Source organism: Anopheles arabiensis, chromosome 3 (genome assembly GCF_016920715.1).
Source record: "Anopheles arabiensis isolate DONGOLA chromosome 3, AaraD3, whole genome shotgun sequence".
NCBI classification, from domain to species: Eukaryota; Metazoa; Arthropoda; class Insecta; order Diptera; family Culicidae; genus Anopheles; species Anopheles arabiensis.
In genome coordinates this window covers 50,935,586-50,957,757 of record NC_053518.1, presented here as the reverse complement: position 1 = coordinate 50,957,757, position 22,172 = coordinate 50,935,586, and the positions used below count along the sequence as shown (strand labels likewise).

Here is a 22,172-nt window from a genome sequence, read left to right as displayed (position 1 = left end):
TGATATTTATGCTAAAGTTTCCACGTCTATCCTATGAAACTTATGAGTACAACTATATCGACTCTATCATACAAAATGATAAGAGAATCTTAATCAAGCATAACTACATAATCCGGAATCTAACCCATATGTTCGAATTACCGCAGCCCTGTATCGATCAGAGCAGCCACCAGCTTTGCGAAAGTAAAGATCTGGAAGAGCTTTCACGCTGCATACGACAACTCGTACAAGGGGAGCATACAGAATGTATGTACGAAAAGGTGTATTCAACGGGATTAGTTAAACACATTAACAATGCGAATATTCTATTGAATGATGCCACTGCCGAAATTTCATCCAACTGCAGCAATATAAACCACATTCTTAATGGATCATATCTCATACAATTTCACAACTGCAATATCTTTATTAACGGAGAACTCTTTCCCAGCACAGAAGTTTCGCTGGGACCATATATAAACCATATATATCAACCCTTGGCCTCATCGCTAAAGAAGACAGCATCAGAGACGAACCTTCAATTGAACATCTTCGAAACATAACATTGCAGCACAGAGAGAAACTACATACCATCAGCCTGGTTAATAATTCCCTCACATGGAAACTTCATATCTTTGGGTCAATTGGGCTAACGACAATTGTTCTGATAACAATAGCAATTTTATATTTCATTACCAGTATAAGAAGAACGAAAATAAGCCTCAACATTCCAACGAACAACACCAACCGACAGGATGTCCACCACATAGAAACCTTCGTGAAAAAACCCACAACATTCCATGCTCTCGGCAGACTTTGGTTTCTAGCGGGTCGGTCTAACTCCTCCCTTCTTAGATGACTTTGCCCTCAGACTGCAAGCTGGCATTCCACACCGGCCACGAGCAGACGAAGATGTAACGCTACACCGGCCACGAGCGGACAACGGCGACATGCGCAAGTAATGCGACACGCAGACCGATCGTGAGAACGGACCAATGCAGCCAGCAACCAGCGGCCTCGTTAGAACATTAGCTCGTTAGGTTTAGTCAGTCGAAGTCGAAGTCTAGAGTCAGCCAGATATAGATCATAGTTTAGCTTTAGTCAGGAGTAATCCTGTTTGTGTAAAATAAAACTCTTTTTTTATGGCCAACCGGCCTAGATAAAGATTAACTCTGGTGTGATGATATTGAGCCGCTCCAGTCTATCAAGTTCGGCGTCCACTGCATCGCGCATGGCATAAGCTACGGGACGTTTTGCGCAGAAAACTGGACTGCAATTCGGCTTCAGGTGTAGTGTAACCTCAGCTTTCGCACAAAAACCCATCGTTGATTTAAACAGGCCGGGAAATTTTCGAACGATTCCCTCCGGAGTAGTAGCTGTGCTGGTAACATTGTTACACAGCTGGTCTATAGGCACAGACCATAAGGAGAAAGCTTCAGCAAGGTCGATTCCCAGCAAGGCCAATTCTCCTGTTGCCACGAAAATTACAGCTTGCTTCTCCTGCCCGTTGATTCCAACCGTTGCTCGAAATTCTCCATCCATTTCGAGTTTGTCACCAGATGCCGATTTCGCGATTACAGATGATGGGAATAATTGCGGGCTACCGATGCGTTTCCAAAGCCGACGACTAATCACGGTGATGTCCGATGCTGTATCCAGTTGGAGCCGAATTTGTGAACCGTTGACCGAACACGATAAAAAATTCCTCCGATGATGTAGGCTGTTCACATTCACGGTGACACTTTGCATATTGGCTCGTTTACGAAAAGTCTTCTTTCGATGGGGCTGCTTCTTGGTACGTTGCTGCTTACAGAAACCTTCGCGATGGCCGACCGATCCGCATAGTGTGCATGTGTGCGTCTTGTAAGTGCACTCGCGAGTCCAATGCAGGGATCCACATAACCAGCATGGTCGACTAGATTTACCTGTACGCTGCGTACAGTTCACTGTGGTCACGTTCAATCATCGCACTATCTTGACGCAAACTCGTCATACGCTGACACTCTGCAGAAAGTTGGTCAAGGGTTACATCCTGGTTCTCCTCGATGTGATGTAAAAGACGTGTACGAAACTCGATGTCTTCTTCGCCCTTTATACCGCAAACGAACACTAAACACTTTAACTGCTCTTCCGTTAGCCTTCCCAGCTCAAAATCGACGATGCCACGATTGACCCGGCACGCGAAAGTGATAAAATCCTCGGTGCGAAGTTTGGTTAGCTTCAAACACTTGTATCGTCGATGAAGCAAGGATTCTTTCGTGCCAAATAAGCTGGTCAATTAAGCAACTGTTTCCTGCAAACCGTAATCACGCGGATGCTTTGGCAGTATGTAGCTGGTGTAACGGTCGTGTTCAGAGGTTCCCAACTTTCTCATCAATAAACGCACTTTTGCCTCGTCTTTCAAGCGTGCAGCGTCTTTAAGGAAAAGATCCTCGTATCTCGTGTACCATGCAGCGAAAGTTGAACCGTTTTCTTCGTCATACCTGAATTCTTTAATGTGACCGCATAAGGAATCGAGTATTTGCTCATGGGGCGTTTGTTCGATAGGCGCTTTCGTTTGCTGCATTAATTGCAACAAAATTTGCTGCTGTTGCGATATCTGCTGTTGCATTAGTTTCAAAATTTGTGCCTTTGCAGAATTATCACTTTCCGGAACATTCTGTACTGACGATGCAGAAAATGGTGGGACCGTACCATTTTGCTGTACAAACTGGGTCAGTGGCATTTGGGGACGTTGACCTGTATCTTGCCAACCTTGCGATGATCGACGTTCATCTTCTTCTTGGCTCATCCTGCGGCGTTTCCTTGTCGGTGGAATAGCTTTACACTACGCGAAATTCACTTCCGATAAAAAATCGTCACAAACTTTAAAAATCCTCGTCGCCAACTGTTGTGATTCTTACACTTTATTTAAGACTTAATAGGAAACACGTTAAATAACACATAAGACGATACGCGAATACTGGTGTGTGGGTGTGCAACCGTCCGTTGCCCTTGAGCGCTCGGTATCAACTCTCCTGCGGCTCCGGTCCTTGTTCGCCAATACGGGAACACTCAGGCACTCAACACGAAGGTGCTTCAATAGTCGACAGGCGAATGTTGACGTCAAGCAGCTGGCGCTGCTGAGGCTGCGTTCCCACAACACTTAGCCTGTGTGCGTCCCACACGAATGCCTGTGCCGGAAAAACTCTGTAGTTGGCGATCCGCTTTAGCGTTGACAGTTAATACTCGCTCCGGCAAAGGACCCTCGATCATCGCGCTATCCCTCTTCAGATTCTCTAAACGATGACACTCGGTGGACAGCTGCTGAAGGGTTGTGCAGGTTCGATCCGCAATACGAGCCAGGAGTCGCGTTCTCAGATCAGCTTCGTCCTCGTTCCTCAGGCCCCACACAAACTAACAAGCATTTAAAATCTTCTTCGCTGAGCTTGCCAAGCTCGAAATCCACTGGAGATTTGTTGATGCGACATGCGTAGACCAAGAGATCCTCAGTCCGCTTCTTGGTCATCTTAAGGCATTTAAAACGCTTGCTGAGCAGTGTCTCCTGGTTGTCGAAAAGCGCTGATAGCTTCTCTACCGTTTCATCGAATGAAAAATCGGACGGACGACGGGGCACGATAAAAGATAAAAAACGATCGTGCTCGGCTGTACCCAGTTTCCGCAACATCAGTCGAACTTTAGCAGGGTCATCGATTCTTGCTGCGTCGTTCTGAAACAAGTCCGCATACCTCGAATACCATTGTTTAAATGTGATTCCTGCATCTTTCTCGTACCGGAATTTTGTAATATTACGAGAAAGGGAATCAATTATTTGCTCGGGATGAAAACTGGGCGGCGCGGCGCTTTGGCTTAGTAGCCGCTGATGCATAAACTCGTTGATGAATTGTTGTTGCTGGGCCATTTGTTGCTGAAGTAGATTCAGCATTTGCATAATCGTCGCATTATCGGTGCTAGTTGTCATGGCTGGTGAGGCGCCAAACTGCGATGGCGGCTGGATGTACGCCGGGCTTGACCCGACAGTCCCTCTCGTTGGGCTTGGAAAGCCGCGTCCTGAGCAGCGAAAACACCTTGTACGTTGGGATGAACCGCTGAACCAGCTCCGTTGATCCGATTTAGAGACAATCGACGTGATTCGGCATTCACGAATGTATCACCAATGTTCATATCACTAGTCTCCATCCTCCGACGTTTTCGACGTGGTGAACCGATTTTATAAAACACGCGCACAATACGAACACGATAATACGGAATCAAATAATTAAAACACAAATGTTCCTAACGCACGTAACACGTTAAAATTCGTTAAAATAATAAAAAATGTTTTTTGCTCGTCGCCACTTTTGTGTTCTATTATAATATAATATTTACCGGTCTCGTAGTACAGTCGTCAACTCGTACGACTTAACAACATGCCCGTCATGGGTTCAATCCCCAAATAGACCGCGCCGCCATACGTTGGACTGACTATCCTGCTATGGGGGGGAATCAATTAGTCACTGAAAGCCAAGCCCACAAGTGGGTACAGGCAGGCATTGACCGGGAACGGTTGTTGAGCCAAAGAAGAAGAAGATATTATAATATTTATTCCTATTAAGTGTATTACATGTATACGCGGGAGGATAGTGAGCTGTTGCTCCGAACGCGTCGTGGACCCGAATGCCCCCTAATCTCTTCTAATCTCTCTTTCTCGACCTCTCCCTACGTTCGCTCTCGTCCGATCGGTACTGAGAGATCGATCTCCATCGGTACTGAGACGGTGGGCACTCGTGCTCGTCAGCCGACGAGAGATCGCTCTCGCGGAGAGCGCACCTGAGTGCCCCGCTTTGTAATGCATCCAACACTGAGTATGTTGCTTTGTCTAAAGCATCGCAGAAAGCTATTTGGTTGCAGCGATTGTTAGAAGATTTAGATGAAAACGTCTCGATCACAATCAATGAGGACAATCAATCTTGCTTAAAATTGATAGAATCAGATAAATTTGTTAATAAGACAAAGCATATATCCTATAACAAATTTTACAAAAAGGATCTCATTTTCAATCTCTCACTATAGAGCGTTACTTTTTCACTCCATAGTGAGACGATGTTGGTTAGTGAGTTGATGTTAGGTACGGATAGCTTGGATGATTTTTTTACCGTGTTGGTTTTCTCGGACATTTTACACCGATATAGCGATTCATCGATGTAGGCGTGTGACGTAAAACGACAACCATGTTTACCTCAAATAAACAAACGAATAATAATATGTTGTGTTTATGAAGTGATATAAATAGTTTAAAGATTAAATACGCACAAGTAAGCTTAAAATTTATTGCAGCAGCTTCCATGGTATGTTAGTACGGGGGCAGCCAGTGGATCACGCACCGCTGCCAGACTGATATCGTCATTGGCCGCATGGTGTACTTTTGATGTCTGGATTTTTGCAGGATGACACCAAAATATCCAGGACCCTACAGGAAGCAGTTTCATTTGGAATGCTCAACATCTGCGTCACCTATTTTCCCTTATATTGTCGGAGGGAATGTCCCAGAATCCTCTTTTATTGTAGGACGCAAACGTCGTTCTGAAGACTTTTACCGGCGAAATCAGATCCGGTGCACCGTACACACTCCGAGCAGAATCGGCTGCTGCGAGCTGTCAAGCGCCTCAAAGTGCTGCGACTCATTGATCAGCACCTGAGCGAAATAGCGCCACAGAAGACGCTGACGATGTTTCCGAATTTGCCGCAGGTATCTGACTTTATGCAGATAGGACCAGTACTGCTACAATGCGCCTTATCTGTTGCCGAAATATTTTCCCTGATGGACGCGGAGCACTCTTATGCTATTGGTGTGCTGGACAACATATTAGTATACGTGGACCGTTTGAACAACGAATAATAAATTACGATGTAATTATCGCAGCAGCGGATAGTTAAAATTAACAGAACAGACCAGCCGAGAGAAGACAAATGGACATAACTTTTTCTTTGATGGACCTGGTAGCACCGGGAACCCGTTTCTGTTCGAAACTATTATTGCGTACACGGGATGCCAATCAAAAATTGTAATCGCAGTAGCTCCAAATGGAATTGCTGCTCTGCTACTGGCAGGGGGACGTACGCTTCACTCTTCATTCAAGCTATCGCTATACCTGGACGCTAACAGTTCCTGTAACATCCATGACAGTGCTGACTATAAGCACTGGCTGAATTGATGCAAAAGGCATCACTGATCTTATGGAACGAGACATCCATGAGCAGCTGCTATGCTCTAGAACAGGGGTCTATAAACTAATAATAGGCTCTCGATGGCCGCATGCGGCCCATGGGCCTTAGTTTGGAGACCAATGCTCTAGAGGCTCGCGCCCTCGATCACGCCCTGCAGGACGTTATGGGAAATCGCCGAACGTTCGGTGATAAGGTGGTGCTGGTATGTGGCGACTTTCGACAGATATTGCCAATCGTTTCGCTAGGTACCAACGTTCAGGTCCTGCAGCAGTGCATCCTGCGGAGCATGCTGGGAGGCAAATTTAGGGCATTGTGTTTGCGGGAAAACATGCGTGTGCCGACAGCCCAGACTGTTCAAGATGCTGAAGAGCGGAAAGAGTTCGTAGAATACGACATTCCCGGGATTCGATAAGGCGTATGCCAAGATACCATGGGATTTGATGTTACCTGGAATATATGACCCGACAGATCAAATTTATCGCAAACAGTGTGTATTTTGATAAAAAAAATTATTCCAACCGGTAAACCATTCACAATTCAATTTGTAGTACATTAAATAAAGAAAATTATCAAATCCTATACACTGCAAAGTTTGTTATAAATAATATAAGCACACAAAAAATTCTTTTACAAAGGATTCAAAAACAAAATGATTATTTGAAGTGCAATTCTTATATCGTTGATAAGACGTATATGTATGTCCCAATAAACGTTGCGTAGCCCTGTAACCGGGCCATTTTAACTAGTTGATACAAAATATAATTTTGTGAAAGATCTACAAAGAGTGGGAACCATGAAGTATGTAAGTTATGAGTCGGAGGAAAGATGAACTTGCGTGCTCTTTGTCTAAATCAAATCTGCTTTATTCTACAATTATCCGTCGCTAAACTTATTCCTTACAACTACCTAGGCATCCTGATTTAACTATTACTACCAAACTATCATTATTATTAATACAGTGGTGTTCGTAACGCAATATTGTATTGGTATTCGTAATTTGTATACTGTCCGTCTGAAAGTATGATAGCTGTTTTACTTACTTAAGTCTATAGCGCGAATTAGAATTGAGCAGCTTAGAAAATTAGGCGGATTAAATTAACAAAACGACTGTGTTGAGGAGGAGTTTAGAAACTGGCAACACGGTGATGACACTGAAGTGTATTTTGTTAGTAGGGAGCTGTGTCATATTTGACAACTGAATGATGCATTGAATAAAAACTCTCTCTTCCTGTTCAACTCACATGGTATTCGGACGTGTCTCCTCATTTTTGTGTTCTCCGAAAATACTCAACAGTTATTTCGTTACCGTATTGTGTGATTTGATATATATCTGGATAAAAACTATGAAATCTTTTATTTTATATATTTTCACATGCATTTCTCGATATCCAAGAGGCGCATGTGCAATTTGAATGAAATCAATATTGTGTTTTACTTGATTTTTAACCTCCTGAGAAGCAAAATCATTAACATTGTTGTTTGACATTGTTAAGCATTGTTAATTTGACTAATTTTTTCGTAAATAATCAAAGCAGATACATAAATGCACTTAATAAGCAAGCAATCTTTTCTATTTGCGATATTTTGTGTGCGGAGACCAGTGGTTAACGGTTCTAAAATGACGTAAGGTCCCTCCACTATGGCGACCCGTAAAATGCCCTTTTCCACCACCTGATTTTTTTAAACCACCGTGCTAGATTCCACCAAAGTGGTTAGAAAGGAGGTGTCGTCATACAGAACATTTGGCCATCAAGGCTTTAGAAAAAGCACAAAACCAGGATCGACGGCAGTTGTCAAAAACGACGAATGTTGCTGCTTTACGGGTATTATAAATGAATTGTTTTCGTTTAATAAATATTTGTATAGCACAACAAACTTGTATTTTGCATGCACACTTTATAAATCGGCATTTTCAACGTGATATTGCGGCTGCTGCCTGTAAACAAATATCGACGGCTGTTGTCAAACTGAATCTCAAAATGGCAACATGCCAAACGCTAAGAAGACACCTCCTCTATATTCCACCTTGGATTCCTCTACCTGTTATTTTGAGATCCATTTTGAGATTTTAACCAAGGTGCATGTCATATACGTCTGACAGCTGTCAATCAAAAGAAACTGCTAGTTGGGTAGCAAATAGCTGTCAGTGAGAATAAACGGCACTCTCCCAAGCTAGTGAAAAAGTCACTTTTCGGCTGTGTTTTCGATTGATATTTCATGCACGATTTGACAAACGAAATAGTGTACGAGATTCAGACTTTTTTCGGCACATACCCAAACGAGTGAAAAAGTCACTTTTCGGCTGTTTTTTCGATTGATATTTCGTGCACGATTTGACAAACGAAACAGTGTACGAGATTCAGACTTTTTTCGGCACATAACCACAACAGCGTGCAATGGCATATTTGCTATCTTCATTTCACGTCTAGCGTTAGACATTTTGAGGTTAAATAGTTTTTAAATTGTTGGTATTTATAAGAATGATACGATACGAAAGAACACAACTGATTTAAATGCAAACTAAACATAGTAGTCAAAAAGAAATACACATAACCTGCTTCAACGCTTGGCTTGGAGAGCGAAATGTTACGAATGGAAGAACCACACATACAATCATATATTGCTTGTCAAATTATGAGAGTGTATGAGTTATCGTCCGAAAATTTCCGCTTGGGCTGTGTCTGAACTGCGAAGGAAACACATGTCTCTTTCTTCCACGAGTTATCAAATTCGACGAGTGTCAAATTCTGAGAACCCTGGAACGTTAGCGCTACGCACCCGCTGCGCAAAGCGACGGAAGGCGTTATGGCGTTCTGAGAATTTTATCATGCCTTCCTTTTCTCTCCAACGGCAAATTTGTCGAGCACCTCGTCGAGCTGCCCGCCCCTGGCTCCGCCTCATACCCCTCGCCTGAGCGCGCTGTCGAAGGTTTGGATGTGTTGGTGCGTCAGACGGCCAATCGCTGTCAGCCGTCGTCCGTGCTTTTTCCCTCCATAGCGCCATCTCTTTCACGCGTGTGGACAACGCTCATGAGTTGCTGTGGCGCTTAAAAACCGTTTACACACATTGCGGCGATGAAGTTGCATTTTCACAAATCAAACCAAAAAAGCGCAATGAGTTTAATCGATGCAATGTAAAAATGATTACGGAATCGCTAGCGCACGATGGAGGGTTTGCTGTGCAACGCGCAGAACCATAATTCGCTCTAACACGTTTCTAACACTAAGCTTTTGCTTTCGTCTGTTGTGGATTACATAGATATGCTAAGCATCCTGCGCAGGTGTGTATGCAAAACTGTCGCCAAATGTAATTTCTTCCGGAATGTTTTGATCCATCGGTCAAGGAAAGGAAGGTGTTCATGAAAGGCGGAAAGACGAATTGAGGCCCCTGAGGAGGGGGTACTGACACACAGCTGTTGGAAGATTGAACAGTATACTTAAATGGCCAGCGAATGGGGGGGAGGGGGTTGCCATGGGACTCCTACGATCATCGGTCACAGGCCCTAAAATTGTAGTAGCCATGGGGGGAGGAGAGGTGCAAATGGTTCTCCAGCCACGGAGCCCTAAAGACCATCTTTCCGGGGGCCCTTGTCGAATAATCTTTCCACTTTTAGACATACGGCATACTACAGGCTAGAGATCTTCGGCGACCGCCTAGTCCGCCTATCGTTAGGTCCGCCGCTTCATGGCCCAGTTTTTTTTATCGTGGAGGTGCCTCCTTCCCTCTGCCTGCAGCGTATGCATCGAGCAGGAGACAGTGTGGCAGAATGCAAGTTACCCACTGGATAGGAGCGGTCGCGCGGCAACGCCATCATTCCGCACATCTGCATGCCCGTCGTGGGTTCTAACCGCGTATGAACCGTCCGCCGTAGCAAGAGGTGACTATCCGGCTACGTGGTACTCAAGTCCTGAAAAGACCGGCATGATCGCGTAGGCCATTACGCCAATAATAATAATAATAAGAAGAAGAAGAACTTAGCATAGCAGTCCACACTCGGGGATGGTTTTTGTTTTGACTTTGGTGCTGCCGGGTCTACCGCTGTGGCGCGGCAAATGCACGGAATGCACTCGACCAAAACATGAACCTACCGATCCGAACCCATTCCAAGGCATTGCCGGTCGATCCGCGTCATGATAACTACTCCAAACCAACAAGCCACCAGATTCTGGACGGACAGGTGCAGCACCATACGCGCACCGTAATAAACAAATCCAGAATCCTCTTTTGTATGAATTCAATTCAAGTTTTGTTTCCACTTGCGTCCGCTAGCTTAATTAGAAATAAATGTGCAATATATCACACGCACGTTTGCTTAGATCGCGTGTCTTTTTAATACCCCCAACAGCAGAGCCGATCGCAAAGATGCCAATGCCAATGGTTGTGTTGTCTCCCAGGTAGCGAGATCGAAAATGCATGGACTTTGTAGCCGCAGCGGATGAAAATGTACGCATCAGAATGAAATAGTTTTGGTGTTTCCAAACGCACGCACACACACACACACACAAACACACAAACAAGCGCGCGCAAACTCACACACAAACACGCACACGCAAACTCACACACACACACACACACACACACACACACACACACACACACACACACACACACACACACACACACACACACACACACACACACACACACACACACACACACACACACACACACACACACACTCACACACACACACACACACACACACACACACACACAGCATGAAAGCGCGCACGCCAGCACGCACGCACACACACACGTACGCGCGCCCGCGAGCATGAAAGCGCGCACGCCAGCACGCACCCCCGAAGTCGCGCAAGCACGCATTACCCCCCCCACCACGCATGATCGATTACGGCTACCTTATCGGTAGAACGGTTGGTTCAGCTTTCTTGTAGCATCCTCATCCTTAGCGCCGGGCGGGGAGGGGGATCGCGACATGATAGAGTGAACGGCCACTTTCCCCGCGCTGTGTGTGTGTGTGTGACGAGACCCAAAAACTCGAGACAGATTTCGGCACATAAAAAAAAAAATTATAGCCACTATACATTGTGCTACATGATGCTTAGAAGGTCGTTGAAGCATCAAACATGTTCAAATTAAAAAATATTAGATTAGTGTTAGACGTTCTCCTACGCTTGTTTTAAATACAGCGTAGCGTAGCAGATTTTGGCCCGATCCCCGCGCTGGACTTCAGCGATTCCTGCGCTGGATCGAGCAAGTTTAGCGCCATCTGTTGGCGAAATGGACGAACTATTTATGGCGACGGAGCAAAAAAAAACGGTCAAAAAATTTAAAAATATTGGCGCCCATTTTCTCGTCCGCTTCTTCTCCCTCCCTCACCCTGCCCTGCCTTACTTGCGCTTCAGCCCGTGCCCTCCGCCGCCAGCTGATTGGCTGTTGCGGTGTATGCGTTGATACTCATATGTGCATTGCGGTTGTGTATTGTTATTGGTGGGTGTTAGCATTTATTAATTTGTGTGTGACCTTGAGACGCTGTGGGAGAAGCTGGATTGGGATTCAAAGTGTTATCGGTGTAGTGATGGTTTATTTTATTTCGTGCCGCTGCTGATGAGACCATTCGATGCCCCTGCCAGTTAAGGGTGAAGTAGCCTATTTAAAACAAGCGTAGGAGAACCTCTAACACTAATCTAATATTTTTTTAATTTGAACATGTTGGATGCTTCAACGACCTTCTAAGCATCATGTAGCACAATGTATAGTGGCTATAATTTTTTTTTTATGTGCCGAAATCTGTCTCGAGTTTTTGGGTCTCGTCACACACACACACACAGCGCGGGGAAAGTGGCCGTTCACTCTATCATGTCGCGATCCCCCTCCCCGCCCGGCGCTAAGGATGAGGATGCTACAAGAAAGCTGAACCAACCGTTCTACCGATAAGGTAGCCGTAATCGATCATGCGTGGTGGGGGCGGGAGGTCTAGTGGGGGGGGGTAATGCGTGCTTGCGCGACTTCGGGGGTGCGTGCTGGCGTGCGCGCTTTCATGCTCGCGGGCGCGCGTACGTGCGTGTGTGTGTGCGTGCGTGCTGGCGTGCGCGCTTTCATGCATGTGCTGTGTGTGTGTGTGTGTGTGTGTGTGTGTGTGTGTGTGTGTGTGTGTGTGTGTGTGTGTGTGTGTGTGTGTGTGTGTGAGTTTGCGTGTTTGTGTGTGAGTTTGCGCGCGCTTGTTTGTGTGTGTGTGTGTGTGTGTGTGTGCGTGCGTTTGGAAACACCAAAACTATTTCATTCTGATGCGTACATTTTCATCCGCTGCGGCTACAAAGTCCATGCATTTTCGATCTCGCTACCTGGGAGACAACACAACCATTGGCATTGGCATCTTTGCGATCGGCTCTGCTGTTGGGGGTATTAAAAAGACACGCGATCTAAGCAAACGTGCGTGTGATATATTGCACATTTATTTCTAATTAAGCTAGCGGACGCAAGTGGAAACAAAACTTGAATTGAATTCATACAAAAGAGGATTCTGGATTTGTTTATTACGGTGCGCGTATGGTGCTGCACCTGTCCGTCCAGAATCTGGTGGCTTGTTGGTTTGGAGTAGTTATCATGACGCGGATTGACCGGCAATGCCTTGGAATGGGTTCGGATCGGTAGGTTCATGTTTTGGTCGAGTGCATTCCGTGCATTTGCCGCGCCACAGCGGTAGACCCGGCAGCACCAAAGTCAAAACAAAAACCATCCCCGAGTGTGGACTGCTATGCTAAGTTCTTCTTCTTATTATTATTATTATTATTGGCGTAATGGCCTACGCGATCATGCCGGTCTTTTCAGGACTTGAGTACCACGTAGCCGGATAGTCACCTCTTGCTACGGCGGACGGTTCATACGCGGTTAGAACCCACGACGGGCATGCAGATGTGCGGACCGATGATCGTAGGAGTCCCATGGCAACCCCCTCCCCCCCATCCGCTGGCAATTTAAGTATACTGTTCAATCTTCCAACAGCTGTGTGTCAGTACCCCCTCCTCAGGGGCCTCAATTCGTCTTTCCGCCTTTCATGAACACCTTCCTTTCTTTGACCGATGGATCAAAACATTCCGGAAGAAATTACATTTGGCGACAGTTTTGCATACACACATGCGCAGGATGCTTAGCATATCTATGTAATCCACAACAGACGAAAGCAAAAGCTTAGTGTTAGAAACGTGTTAGAGCGAATTATGGTTCTGCGCGTTGCACAGCAAACCCTCCATCGTGCGCTAGCGATTCCGTAATCATTTTTACATTGCATCGATTAAACTCATTGCGCTTTTTTGGTTTGATTTGTGAAAATGCAACTTCATCGCCGCAATGTGTGTAAACGGTTTTTTAAGCGCCACAGCAACTCATGAGCGTTGTCCACACGCGAGAAAGAGATGGCGCTATGGAGGGAAAAAGCACGGACGACGGCTGACAGCGATTGGCCGTCTGACGCACCAACACATCCAAACCTTCGACAGCGCGCTCAGGCGAGGGGTATGAGGCGGAGCCAGGGGCGGGCAGCTCGACGAGGTGCTCGACAAATTTGCCGTTGGAGAGAAAAGGAAGGCATGATAAAATTCTCAGAACGCCATAACGCCTTCCGTCGCTTTGCGCAGCGGGCGAGTTACACGGTTCTCGACTTACGCGGATTCGGAGATACGCGTTTTCTAAATTTGACAGATTAAATGTCAAATCAATACAATTTGCTTCAAGATCGGTATAAATTGCATTTTTGCTAACAAATTGAAACCGCTTAAAAGCCAGAAATATTAGAATTTTCTGCACGAATCATAACAAATAAATGATAAAGTGTATAAAAGTACTACATTAAATAAAAAACTCGGAGTAATCAATACAATTTTAGTCAAAAAATGTGAAATTCGACTTACGCGGATAATCGAGTTACGCGGATTCGTTGGGAACGCAGAAACCGCGTAACTCCCCCGGTACCAAAATCCATGCGACTTTTCGCTAACGGATTCCCAACCAGCATTATCGCGCGATTTTTATGTGTATCTATCATTTGTCTCATTCTAACATTCACAAAATTTTTCATTCTGCCTCGCTCTTCTGGGTGTTGGTCTGTATTTGCTTGCGACTTGGCTGTGTCGCATCAACGATTCGCATGTTTCATTTAGCTCATCCCTTTCCATCGTTGGAGAGAAACTCTTGCGTCGCTTTTCTGGGACTTGTCCAAATTCGCTTGCTACACCAATCGTTCACGCAAGCGTTCTCCTCTCGCCCGCTCTTTGTATCATTGTACAGGTACTCCCCGATATACGCTATCAATGCGTACCGGAGGCAATAGCGTATCTCGAATATTCAATAGCGAAAGTCGAATTTCGAGGTTTTCAGTCAAATTATAACTAATATCCGTATAACTTTGCATGAAGTGGTAGGTTTTAGCCACTAAATTAGTTATTTGATCTAATTTCAACTGAATTTTTCAATTTTATACCATTTGAAATGGTTTTTAATATTCAACCAAAAGGGAATTTATTTTGCATTTGACATTCGATTTCTAAAATTAGTACTACTTGTTCAAAGAACCGTCAAATTTAGAAAAAAGCGTATAGCGAAATCGTGTATATCGAGTATGGCGTATATCGGGGAATACCTGTATAGCCACACGAAGAAGGCGCTGCTTCGCGTTCACATGAAAATGTGGTAGTGTGAAATCAAGTATGCAAGCGGTAGGACGCGTCGGTGTGTGTCCGTTTTTTCTCTCGTGAAACCAGTACGGAAAAACTTTTTGGTAAGTACAGTTTTTAATAAAGGGTTATATTAATCTTTATCAAACTGAATTGTATTGATAATTGTGATATAAAATCAATTTCATTTTTTTTTTAAAGAAATCGTAACACACGCACGAACGGAAGTGAGCACGGACCACAACAGAAGCAATATTCAATTGGTTGGTAAGTATTGTGCTTGACGTTAAATTGAACAGCTGTTGGCAAAATAGTTAATATTTCCTTCTATCCCTAGGAGTGCCGAAAACAGAACAGGAGAGGAAAGAAGGCAGAAACGATCCGATCCTCCAACGTGCTAGCGCCTGGTAGCGGAGAAGCGGCAGGAAGGTAGAGACGAACATCCAGCTCGCTAGTGCAGCACGTGGGAGCAGCAAGAGGGAAGCAAGCAGGAAAGTACACACCATTCGACGAAGGCAAAGCTGGAGGAAAGGAAGAACGAGGAGAGAAGGCAGGCAAGACGGGTACGTGTGTTTCCCGCACCGGTTTTAGGCAGTGTGAATTGTGTGAGTATGTAAATATGTATGTGCGAGTAAGAAGGTAAAATAAAGAGCGTAAGCATGTGCAGAATGGACAAAAGAGAGTAAGAGTCTTTGTAGGGAGAATGGAGAGAATGAAAGAAATTGAACAATAATGTAGTATACAGAAACTAGATGTATGATACACGCTGTCGCACCGTTGCAGAGACGTGCTCTTTAGTGCTGCTAATGAGCACGATTTGAGAACGTTTTGAGCCCGTTTTTTCTCATACAAAATTTTAAAATGTCGCGCGATAATGTCGGTTGGGTTGATTAAATGGCGCCCGATTAGACGATCCGATAGAAGCACTTTTCAGGCTTAACGGATTGAGCGAGATACACCGTCGCGGCGACACGATACATGTTGCATACATGTGTACTACATTTTAAGAGCCCCCCTCGCTTCCTTTCGGATTGCAATGAGTTCATACACACTTAAAACTTCGTTTAACATATTTTATATTCGTTTTTTTTTCACTTTCTTTTCTGAAGTACATTCTTTCATACACACATCCTCCCCCAGGTATTTTTCGAAGATTTTTCGAAGAAACTAAAAAAAAACTAACGCACACAACTAGATCCGCGAGAGAATCGGCAAAGAAAAAAAAACACATACACACACACACCTCCTCCTCCCCTTAGTGTTTTTCGCAAAGTGATCCCGTAGAACGTGAACGCAAAAACACACACACACAAAGCACGCAGGCAAGCACACACACACCCCACTCCTCCCCCCTCCCCCTCGTGTTTTCGCAAGGTGATTCCGTAGGAGATCGCGAAACAGCAAAAAACACGCACACAGCCACGCACGCATGCAAGCACACATACATACACACATACACAGCCACGCACGCATGCAAGCACACATACACATACACATACACCTACCCCTTCCCCTCTCTTGGTGTTTTTCGCAAGGTGATCCCGTAGGATCTCGTTATGCGAAGCGGCAAAAACACACACAGCCACGCACGCAGGCATGCACACACATACACACACATAGACGCGCGCGCGCACGCACGCACGAACGCACGAGGGAGCTTAAAGGTTCTATACGTTGCCGGTCTCCCCCTCCCGTGTTCTCGTTCTCCGACAAGGCTGATGTGTGCACGTTTGTGCGTGTACCTTTGCCGTCCCTCCTCTCCTTCCTCATCCGTTGACCGTTCGTTGTAAGCTGGAGGATGAGTTCAGCGCTGTTGAAGAAATGAAAGTTAAGAATAAGATTACTCACTCTTTTTTCGTATGCTTTGTGTGTTATCATAACTTACCTTATTGCAAACAAAATCCGGAATGAAGCTCCTCGTTTAGGATATTCCGCATTCGATCACATCCTCGGCGATGCTCGACGCCATCAGTGGATAAAAGCCGAAAAAAAAACAAAGAAAAGCATCAGTCACCATCAGCATCATCTTACTCTCACACTTTTACACCGGTTGATGATTCTTACCTTTTCAATTTCACCAAAACAAACAGCGATGGAACCAAATCCAGCAACAAAATCACACACGATTTCTGGAGCAAACCGACACATCCTCCCCCTCCAATTGTTTGCCACAGACTGACGTGTGTGTGAGCAGCAATGTTCTTGAAGCGGTGAGCAACGGTAAAGCACATACAAGAAGAAGCGAGACGGCTATACGAGTAGCGAATTACGCCGCCGCACAGACAGCGCGCGTCATAATTTTATGCGCGAAAATCTTAAAATTTAAGTTATTCATGACAAATTGTATCGACATTTTCATACTCTGACGAACTTTTACGAAAGATATGTAAAAACTTAATGTAGTGCAATTAAATTTAGTGCAATATCATTAGCAGAACATAACATTTTGATATTTGTTTGTAAATTCAGATCCTAGGAGCTACTACTTTTTTGAACAATAAGTGTAGAAACACAAATTTTGTATGAGTCCAGAACAGCAACAGGGAAGATGTCGTACCCTGAGTGTGGAGATGTGTGTGTGTGTATGTGGTGAACGTTGCCGTGACAAGCGTGCTTTAGGATACAACGCGTGTAGGAGGGGGTAAAATCGCTTGGCTCATTGAAAATACAGGCAAAGTTGGCGCGAAGAAAACGCAACACTGCGGATTGTATGGAAAATGTTGCGCGTTCAATCCGATTGCCATGCGATTGTCCTGGGGGTCGGGAACAGACTGTATGTCTATTTGGACGGTAACCGTCCAATAGACAGGCAGGAAATGACCCCGCTGCGCAAATTCGAGCAGTTTCCTGCGCGGGAAATGTACCAAAGCCTGCGCTGGCTGTTGAAGTTTACAATTGATTTAAGTATACTATGAGATACTGGTGTACAATTGATCATAGTACGATATGAAATAGTGTTAACAGAATGTAGTTAATAAAATGTTCATTCCTCTTTCAACCATCAACCAGTAAAGGTGTTTTAGCTCTGTTAATATGGCCCATTAATATGTTATGGGCCCAGTATAACCCAGTATAACCCAGGATAACCCAATTCAAGCCTAGAAGATTCTTTAAGCCTTTCGAATAAATCCTCACGATGGGAGATGAAGAGAAGTTCCTCAAGATCAAGCCTTTCGACGGAACGGGTTTCAATAATTGGAAGTTCAGGATATTGGCGTTCCTGGAACAGTTGGAAATCGCGCACTGTGTCGAGAAGGAACCGGAGGAGGAAGACTTGTGGGAAATCGTGCATGAGGATACAGCGGCTGTAAAGAAGGAGAAGGAGGAGCAGAAGGCGTTCCGAAAGAAACAGGACAACAAGTGTCGTTCGGTCCTGATCGGAGCTGTCGCCGATAGTCATCTGGAATACATAAAGGACAAGAGGAGTCCGAAGGAAATTTGGGATGGACTGAATGAAGTTTTCGAACGGAAGAGCTTGACCAACCGGTTCATGCTTAAGCGAAAACTTCTGGAGATGAAGCATGACGAATCTTCAAGTCTGGAATTGCACTTCCTTTGTTTCGATAAACTGATTCGAGAGCTCAAGTCGACCGGTGCGAAAATGGACGAGGATGACATTGTGTGTCACCTAATGCTGACCATGCCGGTTTCATACGAGTCTGTGAACACAGCGATGGAAGCAGTATCAGAGAAACTGACCCTGGAATTTGTGAAAAGCAAGTATTTGGATGTCGAATCGAAACGGAGAGGAAAAAGTTCGAGCATTCAAAATTCAGAAGAAGTTGCTTTTGCTGGAAAGACCAGAGGAAAATTTCGTCTGAAGTGCTTCAGCTATGGTGGATTCGGGCACAAGAGAACTGATTGTCCAAAAAACGAACATCGTGAAGAGCATGCAGAAAATTTTGAAAAAAGAAAACCTATGAAGGCCAATGCTGCTACGACATCTGTATTAGTGATGAGATCAGAGTCGACGTTGAATGAAAAATTGCAACGGTGGTATCTGGATAGTGGAGCTCATATAATCATCATATAATGAATCGAAAAGAACTATTCAAAAACCTGGAAATGCTAGATGAGCCCGTCTGCACAGCAACTGCGAAGAAAGGCGTCAACCTGGTTGCTAAACAACGCGGAGAGATCAACATTTACACGTTTGTTGATGGTAAAAAATTTAAATCCGCATGGAAAACGTTCTTTTTCCGTTTGTAAGTCGTGAAGGAAAGCGGACTACGCGTCCGTTAGAGTTAGTGCATAGCGACGTCTGTGGTCCCATTTCACCTTCGACGTGGGACGGTATGCGGTATTTCATCACTTTCACGGACGACTTCAGTCATCAGACAGTTGTTTATCTGATGAAGTCGAAGGATGAAGCTGTTGATTATTTGGAGATGTACGAAGCTATTGCTACTGCACATTTCCAAACCAAGATGTGTCGTTTTCGCTGTGATAATGGAGGCGAGTATAGCTGCAAGAAAATGAAATCTTTCTGTCGGCAACGTGGCATCAGGCTCGAGATGACGGTTTCGTATACACCGGAGCAAAATGGATTGAGTTAACGGATGAATAGAACCATTGTCGAAAAAGTACGTGCAATGTTGGCTGGAAGTAACGTATCGGAAAATTTGTGGGGTGAAGCGGTATATGCGGCAGTGTATCTAATCAACCGCAGCCCGACTGTTGCCCTGGATGGAAATCGCACACCTTTTGAAGTCTGGAATGCAAGGAAGCCAAATGTAAGTAGCCTTCGCATTTTTGGTTCAGAATGTTTCGTTCATATCCCCAAGCAAAAACGCAAGAAGCTGGATGTGAAATCCGAGAAGGCGATTTTTGTTGGCTACGCTCCAAATGGGTATCACGTTTGGAACGGAAAGAAGGTGTTCGTTGCAAGAGATATTGTTTTCAACGAATGCATAAACAGAGACGTTTCATCTAATAACATGAAAATTGAAAAAGATGAACAAGTTGTACTTTATGAACGAGTCCAACCACCAGAATTAGTTCAGGCAGTTAACTGTAACAACGGTGTACAATCAGAACACAACGACGATGTGGAAGCTACTTCGGATGTAGATCTGGATAGTACGTTGGTTGACGAAACTGCTGAAGGTATTTGCGAAGAAAACGGTGTACGCCGAAGTGCTAGAAATCGTGTACCTCCTGACTGACACAAGGACTACAATATTTCAGCGTTTGCGTTGAGTGCTGAAGAGTATGTAGACAGCATTCCAAGTGATATAGACGAATTGAAAAAGCGAGATGATTGGTCACTTTGGGAGAAAGCAATCGAGGCCGAATTGGAATCGCTGAAGAAGAATCAAACGTGGACCCTTACAGAACTGCCTGCTGGTCGACGCCCTGTCGGCAATAAAAAGGTGTTCACTATCAAGCGTGATGGTGAAGGAAAAATTGACCGGTACAAAGCTCGACTTGTTGCAAAGGGGTTGCAGATGCAGATGCAGATGAAAGGATTAGATTATTCGAAAACATATTCTCCTGTGGCGAAGATGACGACCTTGAGAATATTGTTGGCCCTGGACAATCAGCGAAATCTACATGTTCATCAAATGGATGTGAAGACTGCGTTCCTGAATGGCGGCCTGACCGAAGAAATTTATATGAGGCAACCGTCTGGCTTTGAGGCGGGAAATGGACTGGTCTGCAAACTGAACAAAGCCATTTATGGATTGAAACAAGCGTCTCGGAGTTGGAATTTGCGATTCCATACGTTCATCACTAGCATTAGTTTTGAACGAAGTGGACATGATCAGTGTCTTTACTACTGGTCAAAAGGAGAGGTAATCATTTATCTAGTTATACATGTAGATGACATACTGATTGTTGGAAACTCGATAACGGCAATAAAATGTCTGAAGGAAAAGCTATCCAAAGAATTTGAAATGAAGGACCTAGCTGAAGTGCGGTGTTTTTTGGGATTAAACATCAATCGAAATAGAACAACTGGAGATATGACGATCGACCAGAAGCAATACGTGAAGAAAATCTTACAGCGATTTGGGATGGCCGATTTTAAACCTTCTGGAATTCCCATGGATCCACATTTAAAGCTGCTTAAGTGTGAAGATCCAACATATTTCACGAAGAAGCCGTATAAGGAATTGATTGGATGCTTAATGTATCTAATGGTAACATCGAGACCAGATAGCTGCGCAGCGGTATGTTATTTTGCTAGTTTTCAGTGTTGTGCTACTAAAGAACATTGGACACATCTGAAGCGCATTTTGAGGTATCTTCAAGCTACCGTCGATTACAGTTTGGTGTTTCGGAAGTCAACAGATCAGGAAATACTTTCTGTATATGCTGATGCAGATTGGGGAAATGATCCAAATGACCGGCGATCTGTTTCAGGATACGTGTTGAAACTGCAAGATGCATCTATTTCGTGGGCTACAAGAAAACAAACGTCTGTAGCACTATCGACTACTGAGGCAGAATTGATGGCTCTTTGTCAAGCTAGCTGTGAAGCTGTATGGGTGGTAAACCTTTTGAAAACGCTCAATGTTACTGTTCCTTTACCAATGACTATGTATGAAGATAACCAACCATGCATTGCTATATGTGAAGAGCCAAGGAAACATAGAAGAATGAAACATATTGATATACAAAATTTCTTCCTCGGAGACCTTATTCAACAGAAACAGATCAAACTTCAATATCAGCCAACTGAAGAACAAATAGCTGACATGATGACGAAAGGTCTTCCTGCACCAAGATTTGGCAAACTACGAACGATGCTAGGATTGATCAATTGAGGCGGGATGTTGAAGTTTACAATTGATTTAAGTATACTATGAGATACTGGTGTACAAATGATCATAGTACGCTATGAAATAGTGTTAACAGAATGTAGTTAATAAAATGTTCATTTCTCTTTCAACCATCAACCAGTAAAGGTGTTTTAGCTCTGTTAATACTGGCCAGCGCAGATTTTGGCTGGTCTCCCGCGCGGGACTTCAGCGATTCCTGCGCAGGCCTGCGCTGGGTTAGCGCCATCTGTTGGCGAAATGGACGAACTATTAATGGCGGCGGAGCAAAAAAACGGTCAAAAAATTTAAAATTATTGGCGCCCATTTTTGCAGATTGGGGAAATGATCCAAATGACCGGCGATCTGTTTCAGGATACGTGTTGAAACTGCAAGATGCAACTATTTCATGGGCTACAAGAAAACAAACGTCTGTAGCACTATCGACTACTGAGGCAGAATTGATGGCTCTTTGTCAAGCTAGCTGTGAAGCTGTATGGGTGGTAAACCTTTTGAAAACGCTCAATGTTACTGTTCCTTTACCAATGACTATGTATGAAGATAACCAACCATGCATTGCTATATGTGAAGA

General features: G+C 44.4%; 1 protein-coding gene and 2 long non-coding RNA genes across 3 annotated transcripts; 1 reads left to right on the top strand and 2 right to left on the bottom strand.

The window, feature by feature from the left end:
* Positions 1–1,134: 1,134 nt before the first annotated feature.
* On the bottom strand, positions 1,135–1,850 carry LOC120901041 (uncharacterized protein K02A2.6-like). Its single transcript, XM_040308747.1, has one exon. It carries the CDS (start codon positions 1,726–1,728, stop codon positions 1,135–1,137), a length of 594 nt encoding a protein of 197 aa, XP_040164681.1. The 5' UTR covers positions 1,729–1,850.
* A 12,350-nt stretch (positions 1,851–14,200) lies between these two features.
* On the top strand, positions 14,201–15,683 carry LOC120904506. The gene is made up of 3 exons (XR_005739778.1): positions 14,201–14,923; positions 15,021–15,086; positions 15,157–15,683. It is a non-coding gene; the product is annotated as an uncharacterized LOC120904506 (long non-coding RNA).
* A 223-nt stretch (positions 15,684–15,906) lies between these two features.
* Positions 15,907–17,246, bottom strand: LOC120904505. The gene is made up of 2 exons (XR_005739777.1): positions 16,705–17,246; positions 15,907–16,629 (listed from the first exon to the last, which is right to left on the bottom strand). It is a non-coding gene; the product is annotated as an uncharacterized LOC120904505 (long non-coding RNA).
* Positions 17,247–22,172: the final 4,926 nt, after the last annotated feature.